Genomic DNA, 13593 nt, shown 5'->3' with positions numbered 1-13593 from the left:
TCATCTGTTCTTGGACTTCGGTTTCTTAGAGTCTATCTCACACCTCACAAAGGTTTTCTCCTGGGTTGGGTGAAGCTGTGGGTCATTCATGTTTTGTGAGCAAAATGTCATTCTGAATAGAAAACATAAAGCAAACGTAGTATTAAGTTTTAGAGGTTGCTTAGTGAAGTGTTTCATCCAGTGTTAAATACTCAATCGATGGAGTACCTGCTATATGATTTTTTTTAATTAGATTCTTACATTTGCAAATATTTTTATAACTTCTGAGAAAAAACAAAACCCAAGTCAGGGAGAGCAATCAGAGTGACTTCCTGGAGCTCTGCACTGGGGTGATTTCAGTTCTGTAAGAACTGAGAGTCCTGGGCTTTCTCCCTTGCAACTGCTCAGCAAAGATTTGAGGGTAACTTGTTTCTGTCCCTACATTGCCCTGGCTCTGGGGCCAACATTCTCAACCTCTTCAGCTATTCCTCACCAGGCAGGCTTCATTCCCAACCTTCCTTCTTTGGCTGTGCTCCAGTTTGTCAGTGCCCTGCTTAAAGGGCCTTGGGCACAAGCTGCTGTCACCAGCTCTGCTCTTCTCAGCCATATAAACCCCCTCCTGTCCGCTCACTGGGGCAGATGCTGCAGCTCAAGAGGCCATGGCTATGTGTTTTGGGTTTCTCTAGAGACCAACCACTAGACTGCTTTGATTGCTTTAACTTGGCCTGGGATATTTTGTGTTATATACGTCAATTTAACCTATTAGGAAAAAATTAGCAGTGGTCAAAGAGAATCCTTGCTTATGACTTCTTTTTTTTTTGCACCGCATCTAAGGTTAAGTCTTTGCTAAATCAGGCTTTTAAAATTAAAAGAGTATTATGAGTTATATATGAATGCATTCTTGAAAATTCAAATAGTAAAGAAATTTAATCAGAGACAAAAATTGGGAACATTTTAGTTATACTAACATTAGAATTTATCACATAATACGGTTTTTTAAAAGCGCAGTTTACAATAGTGAAATGCACTTCTGCTCTAAATGAAAACCTTATTTAAACTTTATGAAAGACTGTATAATTTTGGTTTTCAGATCAGGCAACCATTTCAGGCAAGGAGACCAAATATTAAAGATCCTCTTCTCGGTCATCCTTCACCAATATCACTCCTCCCTGTTTTCATGGTTTGGTTTAGGTCTTTCCAGATCTATTTCTATGCATTTACACATATATAATGATATTCATATGACATAAAGGTTCTCATATGTATTTTCCTTGTCATCAAACAATGTACTTAAGCTCTGTTCACAGAGGCACACATAAATCTTTTTCATTCTTTTTCACCTGCTGCGTGGCATTCCACTGAATGGATTGTCATTTTCCTCTTGAGGGACATTGAGATTTTCCCAATGGTTTACTATTTACAAATAGCACTGCATTACACACACGCACACACACACAAACACATTTGTGGACATTTGAGTATTTCTCCAGGAGAAACACCTAAAAGTAAAATTCTGGGTCAAAGAATTATGCATATTTAACATTTTGATAGGTAATCTCCAGGCCAAGGGCTTTGTCTCCGCTGTTCACTGCTGTATATCGGGTGCCCACACGAGTGCCCGGAGAAAATAGGTGCCCAGGAAATGGTAATTGTTGAATGAAGTTCTCTGGCAGAAGCTCTGTAATTTACATTCCCACTAACTGTCTGAGACTCTTCCTGCTTTGCCACAGCTGTACCAACCTGCCCAGCTAGCGGCTGACTGGTGATCATTTCATTGGCTTTGTTTTGCACTTCTACAATTACTGTGAACAGCAAACACATCACATTTAACCAATCACTTTTTCATGCACTGCTCTAGACTCAAACTCTTCTGTCCCTTCTCTTCACCCCACTACAAACCCTCTAACCCTGGCTTTGCACCTTTGGAGGAAGAAAGTCACCAGTCCCTGAACCCCTTCCATGAAGGCACACAGCAAATTAGCGCACTGATTTTTTTCAGTTAGCAGAGATTATGAGTGAAAGCCTAAGGGTCAGCATCCTAGCTCTGGGAGTTTGGTCTGTAGAAAGAACTCAGAAATTGGTAGGTGTTTTCAGTCTCATGAGCTACATATTGCAATTCCCACTTATTACTAAAGTCCGAGTCTCAGAGAGGTGCAGTATTGTCTGAAGCTGCATAGGAGGGAATTTGAGTTTAGGTCTGGCAGACACTGAGGTCATTAGGTTCTGCCTGCATGTTGCTTTGTGGGCTGCCTGTCTCTCTGAGAATGCCTCGGGGCCTAGCAACACAGCCCAATAGCACCAATGTGAAGTGTCTATTTTCTTAGACTTTCTAGAGCGGGCAGCGCTAGGCCTGCACAATTGGAAGCATGGTCATTGGACCAGCAGCACTGGCAGCAACTGGGAGCTTGTTAGTAATGCAGCATTGCAGCCCTAACCCCACCCGCTGAAGAAGAACCTGCATTTTAACATAATTCCCAGATGATTTGTGAGCACATTAAGGCTTGTGAAGTCCTGGGATGGAGCAGATCATTAGCAAAATTAATGGATTTCGTTTTCCTAATGAGGTCCTGGAGTTTCTTTCGGCCAAGAGCCACAACTCAGATTTGTTTTTGGTTTCCCCCGGCAGAACCATGAAGACACACAGCAGGCACTGACTCCTTACAACTTAGGAAACTATAGGTCCTTTCTCCAACCTTGAGGAAGGGTTTGATGTGCGTATGTCGTAATAACCAGCACTTGGCTAGAAGAGACTGAGGAAAGGTAGACTAATGAGGCCAAGACTGTCCGGGGAAGGAGTGCTTACAAACAATGAGCAGGAGGCAAATGGGCAACGAATCGGACAAACTCCAGTTGGACTGGGATAGGTCGATGATGAGCCATGCATGACCCCAAGCAGTGTGACTTATGTGAGTCTTGTGTCCTAATCTGCACAGACGACACCAGCCATTCCAGAAGGTCCTTGGGAAGATGAATGACACCCACGCTCCTGAGCACCTTGTCAGTCCCCTTGGCAGCAGGAGCTCTGGATTGCCCTTGCCTTCCCTCCCCTCCTTCCTTCCTCACAGCCCCATGCCTTCACCAGAGGGGAAGGTAGCAGGGTGTTTCCTACACATCACGTGGAATCATCACAGTGAATAGCCTCTAAAACTGAGGAATTACTCTCTAGCTCAGAGAATGCAGAGAGCAGTGGCTCAGAAGTACAGCTCTTCTAAAAGGTTAAAAAGTCATGCAAGAATAGCAGAGTGTATAAGAGGACAGAAGCAGTTTAATTTTCTCAGATTGATCATGTGGAGAAATCTGTTGGCAGACTGCAGAGTATGCTCTTAGTAATTGCCAGGATTTTGTATCCCAGGGAGATAAAACTCTCAGAGTGTGGTTGTATAAGGGGCGCAGGGGGCATAAATCTGTCATGGGTCCGCACCTGGCAGTGAAACCCAAGGTGAGGGAGGAGTGTGGTTCAGAGGTGAGAGGCCTGTGGCTTCCCATCTCTACAGGGGACAAGCCAAAGGCAGAAATGGACTTTCCCAAAAGAAAGGTGGGGGAGGAGAGAAAAGTTTCCTGAATACAGGGGGTTGGGGGAGGTAGGAAAAGGTCTTGGGGAGGACAGAAATCTCCTTTCATGGAGGCCTGCAGGATGACAGACAAGCATGGTGGCCGGAGCAAAACTACAGGCATCCCTTTGCTCTGAAATGATTGTGGGGCAGCTGGATCCCCCGGCCTTTCCTCACCTCTGTGTGCCCCACCCAACCTTTTACTGTCCAGGGGCCTTTGGGACCCAGGGAAAGGTTAAATCTCACAGAGCAGTGCTCTTCACTGGGACTCCATTAGGCCACAGCAGATTTTCTCAGGATTCTCATTAACAGATGAACATCCTGGGTCCCTTCTCGGACCACAATGAATCAGACGCTCTGCAGGTGGGACCGAGAAGTCTGCATATATAATAAGCTTCCCAGTGATTCCCTGGCACTCTAAGACTTGAAAGGCACCACCCAGAGTGAGGTGTCGAGACTGTGATCTGTTAAAAGCATGTCAATGGGTAAACAACAAAGAGAGGTTGCATCTAGGTCCTTGCCATTCAGAGTGCAAGCAGCACTGAAATCCCCTGTGAGTCAGCTGTGCCCAGAGCCTGAGGAGCACTGGGTGAGCGAGGTGGTTCTCAAACTCTGAGGCAGGTGGCTGCTAACCGTGGGCAGTGGGAAGAGGCTAGACTGGGACTTGGGAGAACTGGGTGCAAATTTTGTGAATGTATTTCATCTTTCAACATCTACACTCCACCACTAGGACATACTCACGTCCACTGGCTAAGATAAAGGCACGTGTTCAGCTGTGAAAGTCGGGGGCACAGAGGTGCTTCATAGATGTTGGAGGAGGCTGGTCCACACTCACCTTTGCTGTGTTTCTCCCGCTTTGACTCTGATATTCCTCAGAATGAGGCCGGAGTAGATGGACCCTTTGCCCCACGGAAAGATGGTCTGGACTGTGTTCCAGACATTGGCCCATACTGCGCTGTTTTCCCACTTGAACTTGATCATGATCAACGTGCCGATGTCCAGATCCAACGTGATAAGAAAGGAGTAAGTTTTATTCGTAGTAATTCCTTCGCCCCTTGAAGATACAAAAGAAACCAGATATAGTCAGTTTGTAACAGCAAGAGCTGCTTTGGCAGTTCAGGGTGTGTTAGGCTCCCCTGAGTGACTTGGGGTGGTCTTTTTGCTGCATCTCCCAAACTGGTGTTGGACAGACTATTAGTAGAGACAGCAATAGGCGTCCTAGGAAAAAAAAGGTTTTCTACTCAGTAATACTGGGGAAACCATACTATGTTTTGTGTTAGCATATTAAAAAGGCTCCAGGAGTTTTGCAATGGTGAATCAAGTTAACTTTGTTTAGCTCAGACTTTGTAGTCTGACCTTTAGTAGTCTACAAAAGTTTAACAGACTTTGTTTAGCTCAAACTGTAGTCTTTGGGTTAACAAATCAGGAAATCTGCCATGGGAAAGACAGAAATGCTTTTGGCAGTGACTTCGGGACAGCTCAGCTCTCCGTAGGTTAAATCAACACGGCCCGCCCACCCCCCAGTGTCCTCTCTCAATGAATGCTTCTCCCTTCCCCCATGTAAACAGAAACTTCTATTAAAACAACAAAATGTAACAGTAATGGAAAGCTACATATAAAAAGGATGCACCGATTTGGAGCAAGATTAAATGCAGATCTATATTGCTATCAATTTTATTCACTGATCTCTAAGACATTAAAATGTTCCAACATTGACAGAGCAGCTTGGTGCCCTTTGTATGATTAGAACAATGCCCAGGGGAGAAATCTGGGACAGTGGAGAGGTAACAGAGGATTGGAGTGGGGCATGTGGGTGGAAGGTTCCCTTGCTTAGTTCATCATAGCTCTTCCTGCAGCATGTTATAAAGGTCATTTAGAAGTCCACCCACACCACTAGGCTGTGAGCATCCTAAAGATAAGGTCCTCACCACCTCTACTGCAGGGCAGGGAAATACTTGCTGAATAATTGAATCAGGGTGATGATCAGAGATCCAAAGTTGGGAGGAATATCCCCAAGTAGATAAAGGGTTAGTGCCATTTCTGTGGGAAAGCCCACACTGAGAAAAAGTAGTCATGGGACCTCTTCTGGCGGGTGAAGCTGGGGAGCCACTGAGGGTTTTGAGACCACTGCTTGCGTGGTGAGCAGGTGGTTACAGTGACGGGCTGGTAGTATAGGCTGATTGGGATGGAAAATTTGTATCACGCTCAGTGGTATGGGTTTTATTTCTGGGTCATGGTTTTCAGAACTCACTGGAAAGGCTGTCAGGGTCTTTGTGTGAACAATTGCTCTGGCCCTCGGCACCCGCCCTGTTGTGCCACCTCGGACTTCCCTCTCTGCTCAGCCCACATGGCATGGCATGGGTCCATCACATACATGGGAGGAACCAACATAAATCAAAGTGTGGGGCCAGGTGAGGCAAGGAGGGATGACAAAACCCTGGGTGTGGAAGGTTTCCCCTTCTGGCAAGGTATTTGGGGAGGTGATAATGGGCTGAGAAGAGCAAGTTAAGTCTGGTCTGACCCTAGAAAAGTATGGAGTCCACCCAGCCCTCATGAGAAAATGAGGCATGTCCTCACCGCAGTCTGGGCTGCTTCAAATACTCACAGAGTGATGGGAATTTTTTGCACTTCATTGTTTGTTCCGAACAGTGACATGGAAAATGTTGGTTCTACTGGTTTCTCAATTTGGTTGATGAACTGCATCTTGAACTGGTAATGATAAACTAGAGGGGGGCAAGGCACAGGACAAGAGAAAGAATTTAAGCAAGTATTTTCAATTAAAAATCTCATATTTTTACATTTTAAAACATAGAGGAGAAGGTCTGGATGATAGATGCCACATCCTGCCCCTGCCCCCCACGCCTGGTTGGTGGGATTATGAATGTGTATTTTCTTTCTTTTCACCTTCTCTGTGTTTACTCAACTCTTATAGATTACTTTCATTGTGTTTTTAATATAGTAAGTATTCTCCAACAAAGGAAGGCAGGAGTATAGTAGATCTAGCATTGTCACCAATTTTTGGATTCAAGTTCTGTTGGACTAGTCCGTGTAACTGTCAAGGCCCCTTTCGTAAATCAAGGGACGAATGGCTTTAGGCACCTGACAAAGGCAGGAGAACACACTGTCATTTTTTGTTTTGCCTCTGTTTGATGGGATGAGGTGGAGCTCTGGCTAAGAAGAATATCCCCTAATAGCCACATCTCTATATTCTGGGGCCAGTTCCTGGGAAATAGCTTTGTGGTATCTTATTTCTGAAGGAACTAAGATAACAAGCACATTTTCCATGGAAGTAAGATAATTCCAGTTCTAGAACTTGAACCTAAAATTTACTGTCTTGTCAAACATCATTCTACTGAGGTGTTTAGAAAAGGGGAATTTGTTTAATTTTTCTTTACCTAAATGCAGTGTATCTATATTGAATTAATAAAAGCACAGGTACTGTTAAACGCTTTCTATCACATCACTTCATTTTCTTGTCACACAACTCCATGGAGTGGTTATTGCTATTGTCATTTCCATTTTTATAGATAAGAAAAGGTGAAGTGACTTGTTCAAGGTTGCAGAGAGGAATCTGTATTCTTATTCCAGATCTACTGCCAATATTTCTAAGATTATTTTACTTAGACTGTTTTTTTTTTTTTTTGTATCAACTAACTGTGGGGTTGTTTTCAAAATTACCCCACCTTATTCCAACATGCTGATGGCTATGTGGACTTTTTTCTCTTGCTCTCTCCATATTCTTTAAGCACCTCTAGTGTTTTAGGTTCAATATTACAAACAGGTTTAATATGGCATGCCAATTGCATATGATGGGACTGCCTAGAGCCCTATATTGAGATGGGTTCTGAGGGAGGTTGGTATTTGTCTTGAGCAAAGGATGGGGGATTGATGATATGCTTGCTGTGCATTTGCCTTTCATGTTCTAGAGAATGATTAATTCACTGCTTTGCACATAGTAGGCGCTAAATAAATTTTTGTGGGATGAATGAACTAACAGTTTGCTTGGGTGTATTAGGATGTGTATTGCCATTTAGCCAGATGGAAATCACCTCTGAGAATTCAAGACCTGAGTTCCAAACTTTGCTGTAGGAGAACTTCTACTGCAAAGAAACTAGTCCTTAATCATTGTCCCATGCACCTGGCAGGTAGATATTCACTATCCTTGTGTACCAGCCTTCTAAGTCTCAACTGGTGCCTTTCCACTGAAGGTTGGTAGCTATATACAAACCCAGGAACAGCTGTTGTGAAGGGGGTGTTGCCAGCACCCCAGCTGCAGTGTCCTGGTGTGCCTGGATACCATATTCCTGGATCATTAACATTTACACAACCCTGTCCTTTGGCAGAAACCAATTTTCCCATTCGGATTTTGTGATAGATTGGCTCCTGTGCCTGATATTCCTTGGGCTTATTTAAGGGGTCGTCTGAAGCACCAAATGCTTATTTATGATCACAAGAACCAAACACGGAGAGTTGATTTGTAGGCCAGTTTTCTATAACAGCTAAGTAGTTAGCTCACACAGCACCTGACACCCAGGATAGTGCTCTGTACCTAATAAATGCTCAAATTCTCAAGCCTGGAATACAGTGGTTTTATCTCTCAAGACTGAATGAGAACTAAGAGGGGGACTGTGGGCCCAAGTTGAGGGAAGGACCCCTAAACTTGGTTGGCAGCAATGGACCCAGGACTGTGACTTTTCCCAGAAGCTTCTGGATAGGTCTTACACTATATGAGAACTGTCAGGGGACGTAACAAGCAAGCAGTGTTGTAAGTTGAACTGAGGCAGATAGGAAATATCCTTCCAAAGACAACAGGCATGGGGGGTGGCGTGGGGACAATGTGGATGGGAGGAGGTGTGAGGACTGCCTTCTGGTTGGCCTCCGAACTAGGAACATTCATAACAAATTTTCAATTCAGTTTAATATATATTAATTGGGTAACTGTCTGGGCTCAGTCCACTGCTAAAAACAGTTGGGGATAAACAAGTAAGAGTATAAATTGGGGCCTCCCTGGTGGTGCAAGGGGTTAAGCACCACACTATGAAGCTATCTGCAGCCTCTGCAGCACGAGTTCGATTCCCTGGCCAGGGAGCAACCCACAAGGCACAGCAGACCTCTCCTGCCTTGCCCGCTTCTCCCCCTGGCAGTGTATTTCAGTAGATCTGTCTGTTCTGTTCCCCACTCTGTCTCTGGTGAATCCTCTCACCCTTGCACCTCTAGCCTGTACCCCAGTTCTTGTATGCATAAATAAATAAATCTTTAAAAAAAGAGTATAAACTGGCAGAATGCATGATAACTACAATGGGTAAAAATATTTATTTTGTTATCTATGCAAAGTGCTTTGCACATGTCATCTCATTTAATCCTTCAATAGGTGATATGTTATTATCTCTTTTTAGAGGAGAGGAAGTTGAATCACAGAGAGGTTAAGCGACTTTTTCAGGATCACACAGTTAGTTAGCAGCACATATGGGATGTAAGGCCAGGCCCTCTGGCTCTAGGACTGAACTCTTAAATGTTTATACCTGGGACCAATCCTACATAAAAAATTGAAGTGTGGATAGAGATTTGAGTTTAAAAAAAGGTCATAACAGAATTATTTAATTAAAAACAAACCAGGACACACTAAGTATTCACTACCAAGGGATGACTGTGGACTAATAATGACAATTACGATGACTACCACTTAGTTCTTTACTGCATCCCAGACGCTGAGCTAATGGTTTCACATAATTATCTCATTTCTCTTTACAACAACTTTGTAAGATGCCTACTTCTCCTCCCTCCTGCATCATTTTACAAATGAAGAAGCTGAAGCTCCGGAAAGTTAAGTAACTTGTCCACTGTCATGCCGCGAAGCAGTGAAGCAGCAATTAGATGTTCGTCTGCCTACTCCGAGTTCATATTCCCAACCATGTGATTTACTTTTATGAAAGTCATTAAAAGATATTTTTGGAATGATTTCAATGCTTATGAAAGAAGTAGGGAAAAAAAAAAAAGCCCAAAGAACAACTAGGCTACAAATCGTTTATCTAGTATGAAACAAACTGGTATCCTATAAAACAGGATGCAGAGAAAGAGACGGATTCACCAGAATTTTGATAGCGCTTATCTCTGGAGAGGGGAGAGAGGTAATTTTTATTCTCTTCTTTATGCTTTTCTGCAAGTCCTGCATATTCTACAATAAGCATGTATTTTAATTAGAATCTTGTTGGACAAAGAAAATGCTTTAAAAGTATTCAGAGAGGAAACAAAAGAAGCTGCAATCCTAACCTTGGAGGATCTTACAGCTGGGAAGCAGAATCACTTATGTGACCCTTGTGACCTTCTGCCTTGTCTCAAGACAGCAACGTCCTTGTCTTATCATCCCGAGGTGAGTCTCGGAGCCATGTCATTGTTGTATCTCCACAGTCATCGCACACACCAGGCAGCAAAGAGAGCTCCAGGGGCTCTTCGTTTGAAAACAAGGCAGGACACACTTGCACTGAAGCCTCTAATTGTGAGTAGGAATAATGACGAAGAGCTTCCATTTGTTGACATCCTACTATGTATCAGGCATCAACATGAGCGTATACGTACATTATTGTTTGGTCCTCAAAACAAGATGAAATGAGGACCACATGTTGGTTCGACTCCATGTTCTACACCTGCCGTTATTGTCCCGGCCACTCTCAGCCCAGCTCTGAACCCCAGGTTGTGCGCTCACGGCCTACTTCTCCCAGGCTCCCTTGCCAGATGGTTCTGATTGGGTTTGATCATTGAGAGGGCAGCAGCAGGAGATCAGGGAAGAGCCGAGCGAGGTCAGTGTATTTTTTCTGTATTCTTTTCTCTTTGAAGTCTGACCCGGTAGCAACTGCTCCCCAAGATTAGCTGCTGTTGGCAGCCCCTCCTCCTCAGCTCCAGTTCTCCTGTTAGCCAGTCCCCTCATTTTTTCCTGCCAGCTGTTAGATTGGGGTGTGTGGACACCCCCTGTGGGTTTCCTTAATACTGCCCACCCTCTGTAAGGAGTCCTGCCAGAGCTCTTCAGCTGACAGGCAAATGTAGTCCTGTTTTCTGCTGAGATGTACACAGATAGGGGGTCAATTATCCTGGTGAATTACAGAGATTTGGACATGGGTCCACGTTACCCACATAGTTAGAAGAGGAGCTTGATTCTGAAAGACCCTATCCACTGTATCCTGGGGTTCTGGTTCTGCAAGCCCAATCTGCCCTTTGAATGAGAGTGCAAACACCCAGCCAGCCCCTGAAGAAAAGCTGCAGTCAAAATCCGCCTTGATTGAGCCACCTGGACAAAAAGCTCCTCTGGCTCCGACCAGGGGCATCTGCCCTGGGCCATCACTGCTGTACTCGGTTCCTCCCGTGTCCTGCCTGCCTCCACAGCAGGAATAATTGTTTCATGTCCCTGTACTAGTGATGGTTTTTGCCTTCCATTTTTCTTAAATGTGAGTAGGAGGAGATAGATTTCCAGGTCTGAGCTGCCCTGGATCTGTGATTCTGGGGGAAGGCGTGCTGTAAAACCCAGGGCAGCAATGGATGCAAAGGCCCCTTTAGCTCTCACAGCCTATGATGTGGAAGACCTGGGCCTCACAGGGCCTCCCTGGGGCGGAGCCTGTGAGGGAGCTCAAAGGTGCAGAAGCCATGATGTTCCCAGCTAGCTCGCAGAAGAGGTATGGACTGTGGAGAGGGCACAGAACTGAGGGAGCAGGGCACCCCTGTCTCTGCAGGACACACTTGGCTATACAGGTAATAGGGAATACCGTATTACCTGTACTATGAAAGTCTCTTCTGGGGAGAAATCATGGGATGAAGTTTAATTTTAAAGAAGTTCAGCAATCTTTCATACTGGGAACTAATTATTTGTTCCTATTTTGGATTTTTGTATTTTCCTTTAAAAAAAAAAAGAGGACAAAGGACAATTTGTCTATCACACAGTCTCTCCCTCCTCCACACCCAAACCCCAGGACAATGATGCTGTTACAAAGATTAAGGAAAAAACCTGAGTAATTTTGCTCACTTTACCTTATGACATGTTTAATAAGGATTTAAAAAAATGATTCGGAGAAAGTGCTTTCGATCCTGAAACTGCAAAGAGGCTGGCACAGAGCATTCCTCAGTTCAGGCAGGAGAATTATTTTAGGTCTTAAAGATGAAGAGTATGAAATAGTCCATTAACCCTGAATGAGCGCAGGCAAACTCCCCTAGAGCTGGAATGGGAGGCCTCTGGAAATTCTTCTCACCAGAGAGTCCTTGTAGGGTTCAGATAACCTAAAGACTCTGGAATCTAATCTCATGTGGACCCCACTGGTGCCACTTAAAAAAAAAAAGGTTAAGTTTCTTTTCACAAGGCAGCCGCTGTGAGCGCCGGGTTGTGAAATTTATAAAGAGAATATTTTGTCTCTTTTGTCTCAGGGAAAAAATGATTTCGAATCATTAGATATTGGCTCTGGGAGTTTTATTATTACTCTCCTTGCAACCATCAAAAGGCCTTTTTTTCCTTCTTCAGTGTATTGACTTTTTCTCATGGAGATGGTTGGAAGAGATTTCTTGTGTTTTCCTGTAGCGCCACGGGCTTGTTCCTAGATGTGAAATGCCCGAGAGGGAGACTGAAGACCCGAGGTCCGAGAGGTCCTGGGCTGGTGTTATTGTGCAGGGGCTGGTTGAATCCACGCAAAGCAGGCTCAGGGGAGGAAGGAAGGGGCCATGTGACTGTGAGCACGAGTGTGTGAGACGCCCGCATCTGGGCTCAACTGTACCCCTCTGTTTACATGATGCCCGATGTCACAAAGATAGGGAGCTTGCCCTTCTGTTTAGGAGTGGAAGTGTCAATGTGTGATGTGTTTGTGTGTGAAGGCCAAGGAATGTTGTGTTTTTTTGTGTGTGGAGTGTGTTTGTGTGTGTGTGTTTGAAGGGTGAGGAGATGTGTGTTTGAAGGGTAAACAGAATATATATATATATATATATATATATATGAGAGAAAGGGGAGAGGGTGTGTGTGTGTGTGTGTGTGTGTGCGCGCGCGTGCGCACGCACGTGAGAGAGAGAGAGAGAGGAGTTTGGAGTGTGTGGGGGTGTGTGAGGAGACTTGTGCTGACTGACACACTGCTGCCTGCTGTTTGCGCCATGGCCCTTCATATCGAATGCCAATAAGAGTCCTCAGCTGAGTGGTGGGAGCCGCAGTTCCCTCTGCCACCTACTGTCCTGTGATTTTCGAGCACATGTGCCCTCTTGGAAGCTCCATTTCCTCAAGTGTAAAATGAGCATTAAAAGCGCTCTCCCAGGGTTGTGGAGAGAATGCAAGGAGATGGTGTATGTAAGAGCGCCTGGTTTCTACAAAGTGTTAACTCTCTGTTCTCTATTCCTTTCTTACTGCTAGACTGACCGGCATGCCTCCGAGTCCCACCCATAAGTGACAGTTTTAGTGGTTCATCTCCAAGCTTGTCTACACACAATCACTTTATGGCTGAAAACTGAGGCCCTCAAGTTTGTCACTAGGTCATAGTTACATATGTGGCAGGCAGGAAAGCTACATTCTAGACTCTCCTTATCCCAACCCCAAACCTGCACCCTCACAACTATACCTGCAAATTCTTCTGGAAATCAGTGAGTACTTCCAAAAGAAGTAGCTGAGGAGGGCCTCTCTGTGGCGCAAGGGGTTAAGCACAGTACTATGAAGCAGTCTGCTTCATCTGCAGCACGAGTTCAATCCCCAGCTGGCCAGGGAGAATCCCACATGGCAAGGCACACCTCTCCTGCCTCGTCCGCTGCTCCCCTCAGCTGTGTACCTCGGTCGATCTGCATGTTCTGTTCGCCACTCTGTCTCTGGTGAATCCTCTCACCCCCCGGCACCTCTGGCCTTTAACCCCCAGCTCTTGTATGCATAAATAAATAAATCTTTTTTTTTAAAAAAGAAGTAGCTGAGGAAAGTCAAAGACAGACATCCCAAGTCACATTTTGGCTGGTCATCTCTCCAACCAGAAGAAAAGAGTGCTCTTATCAGCTGCAGTGAGCAATAGAACAAGGGTCCATCCCAGGATGAGGCCCAGAGTGTGGGGAGAAAGGACAGGTA

The 13593-nt window shown here is 44.8% G+C and overlaps 1 protein-coding gene across 1 annotated transcript in view; it reads right to left on the bottom strand.

The window, feature by feature from the left end:
• The window catches only part of LIPC (lipase C, hepatic type), a gene marked incomplete at its 3' end in the record, with an annotated part of 135389 nt that continues 121796 nt past the window's right edge, over window positions 1-13593 (bottom strand). Inside the window, exons 7-9 of the mRNA XM_084241121.1 lie at window positions 6136-6253; window positions 4366-4584; window positions 1-112 (exon numbers count right to left, since the gene is read on the bottom strand). Coding sequence (XP_084097247.1) covers window positions 1-112; window positions 4366-4584; window positions 6136-6253 — 449 coding nt within the window. The remainder of the gene's footprint in view (window positions 113-4365; window positions 4585-6135; window positions 6254-13593) is intronic.

Source organism: Talpa europaea (assembly GCF_964194135.1).
Source record: "Talpa europaea genome assembly, chromosome: 8".
In the NCBI taxonomy this organism is placed as follows: Eukaryota; Metazoa; Chordata; class Mammalia; order Eulipotyphla; family Talpidae; genus Talpa; species Talpa europaea.
The sequence above is the reverse complement of the archived record's forward strand: the minus strand, read 5'-3'. Positions and strand labels throughout refer to the sequence as shown.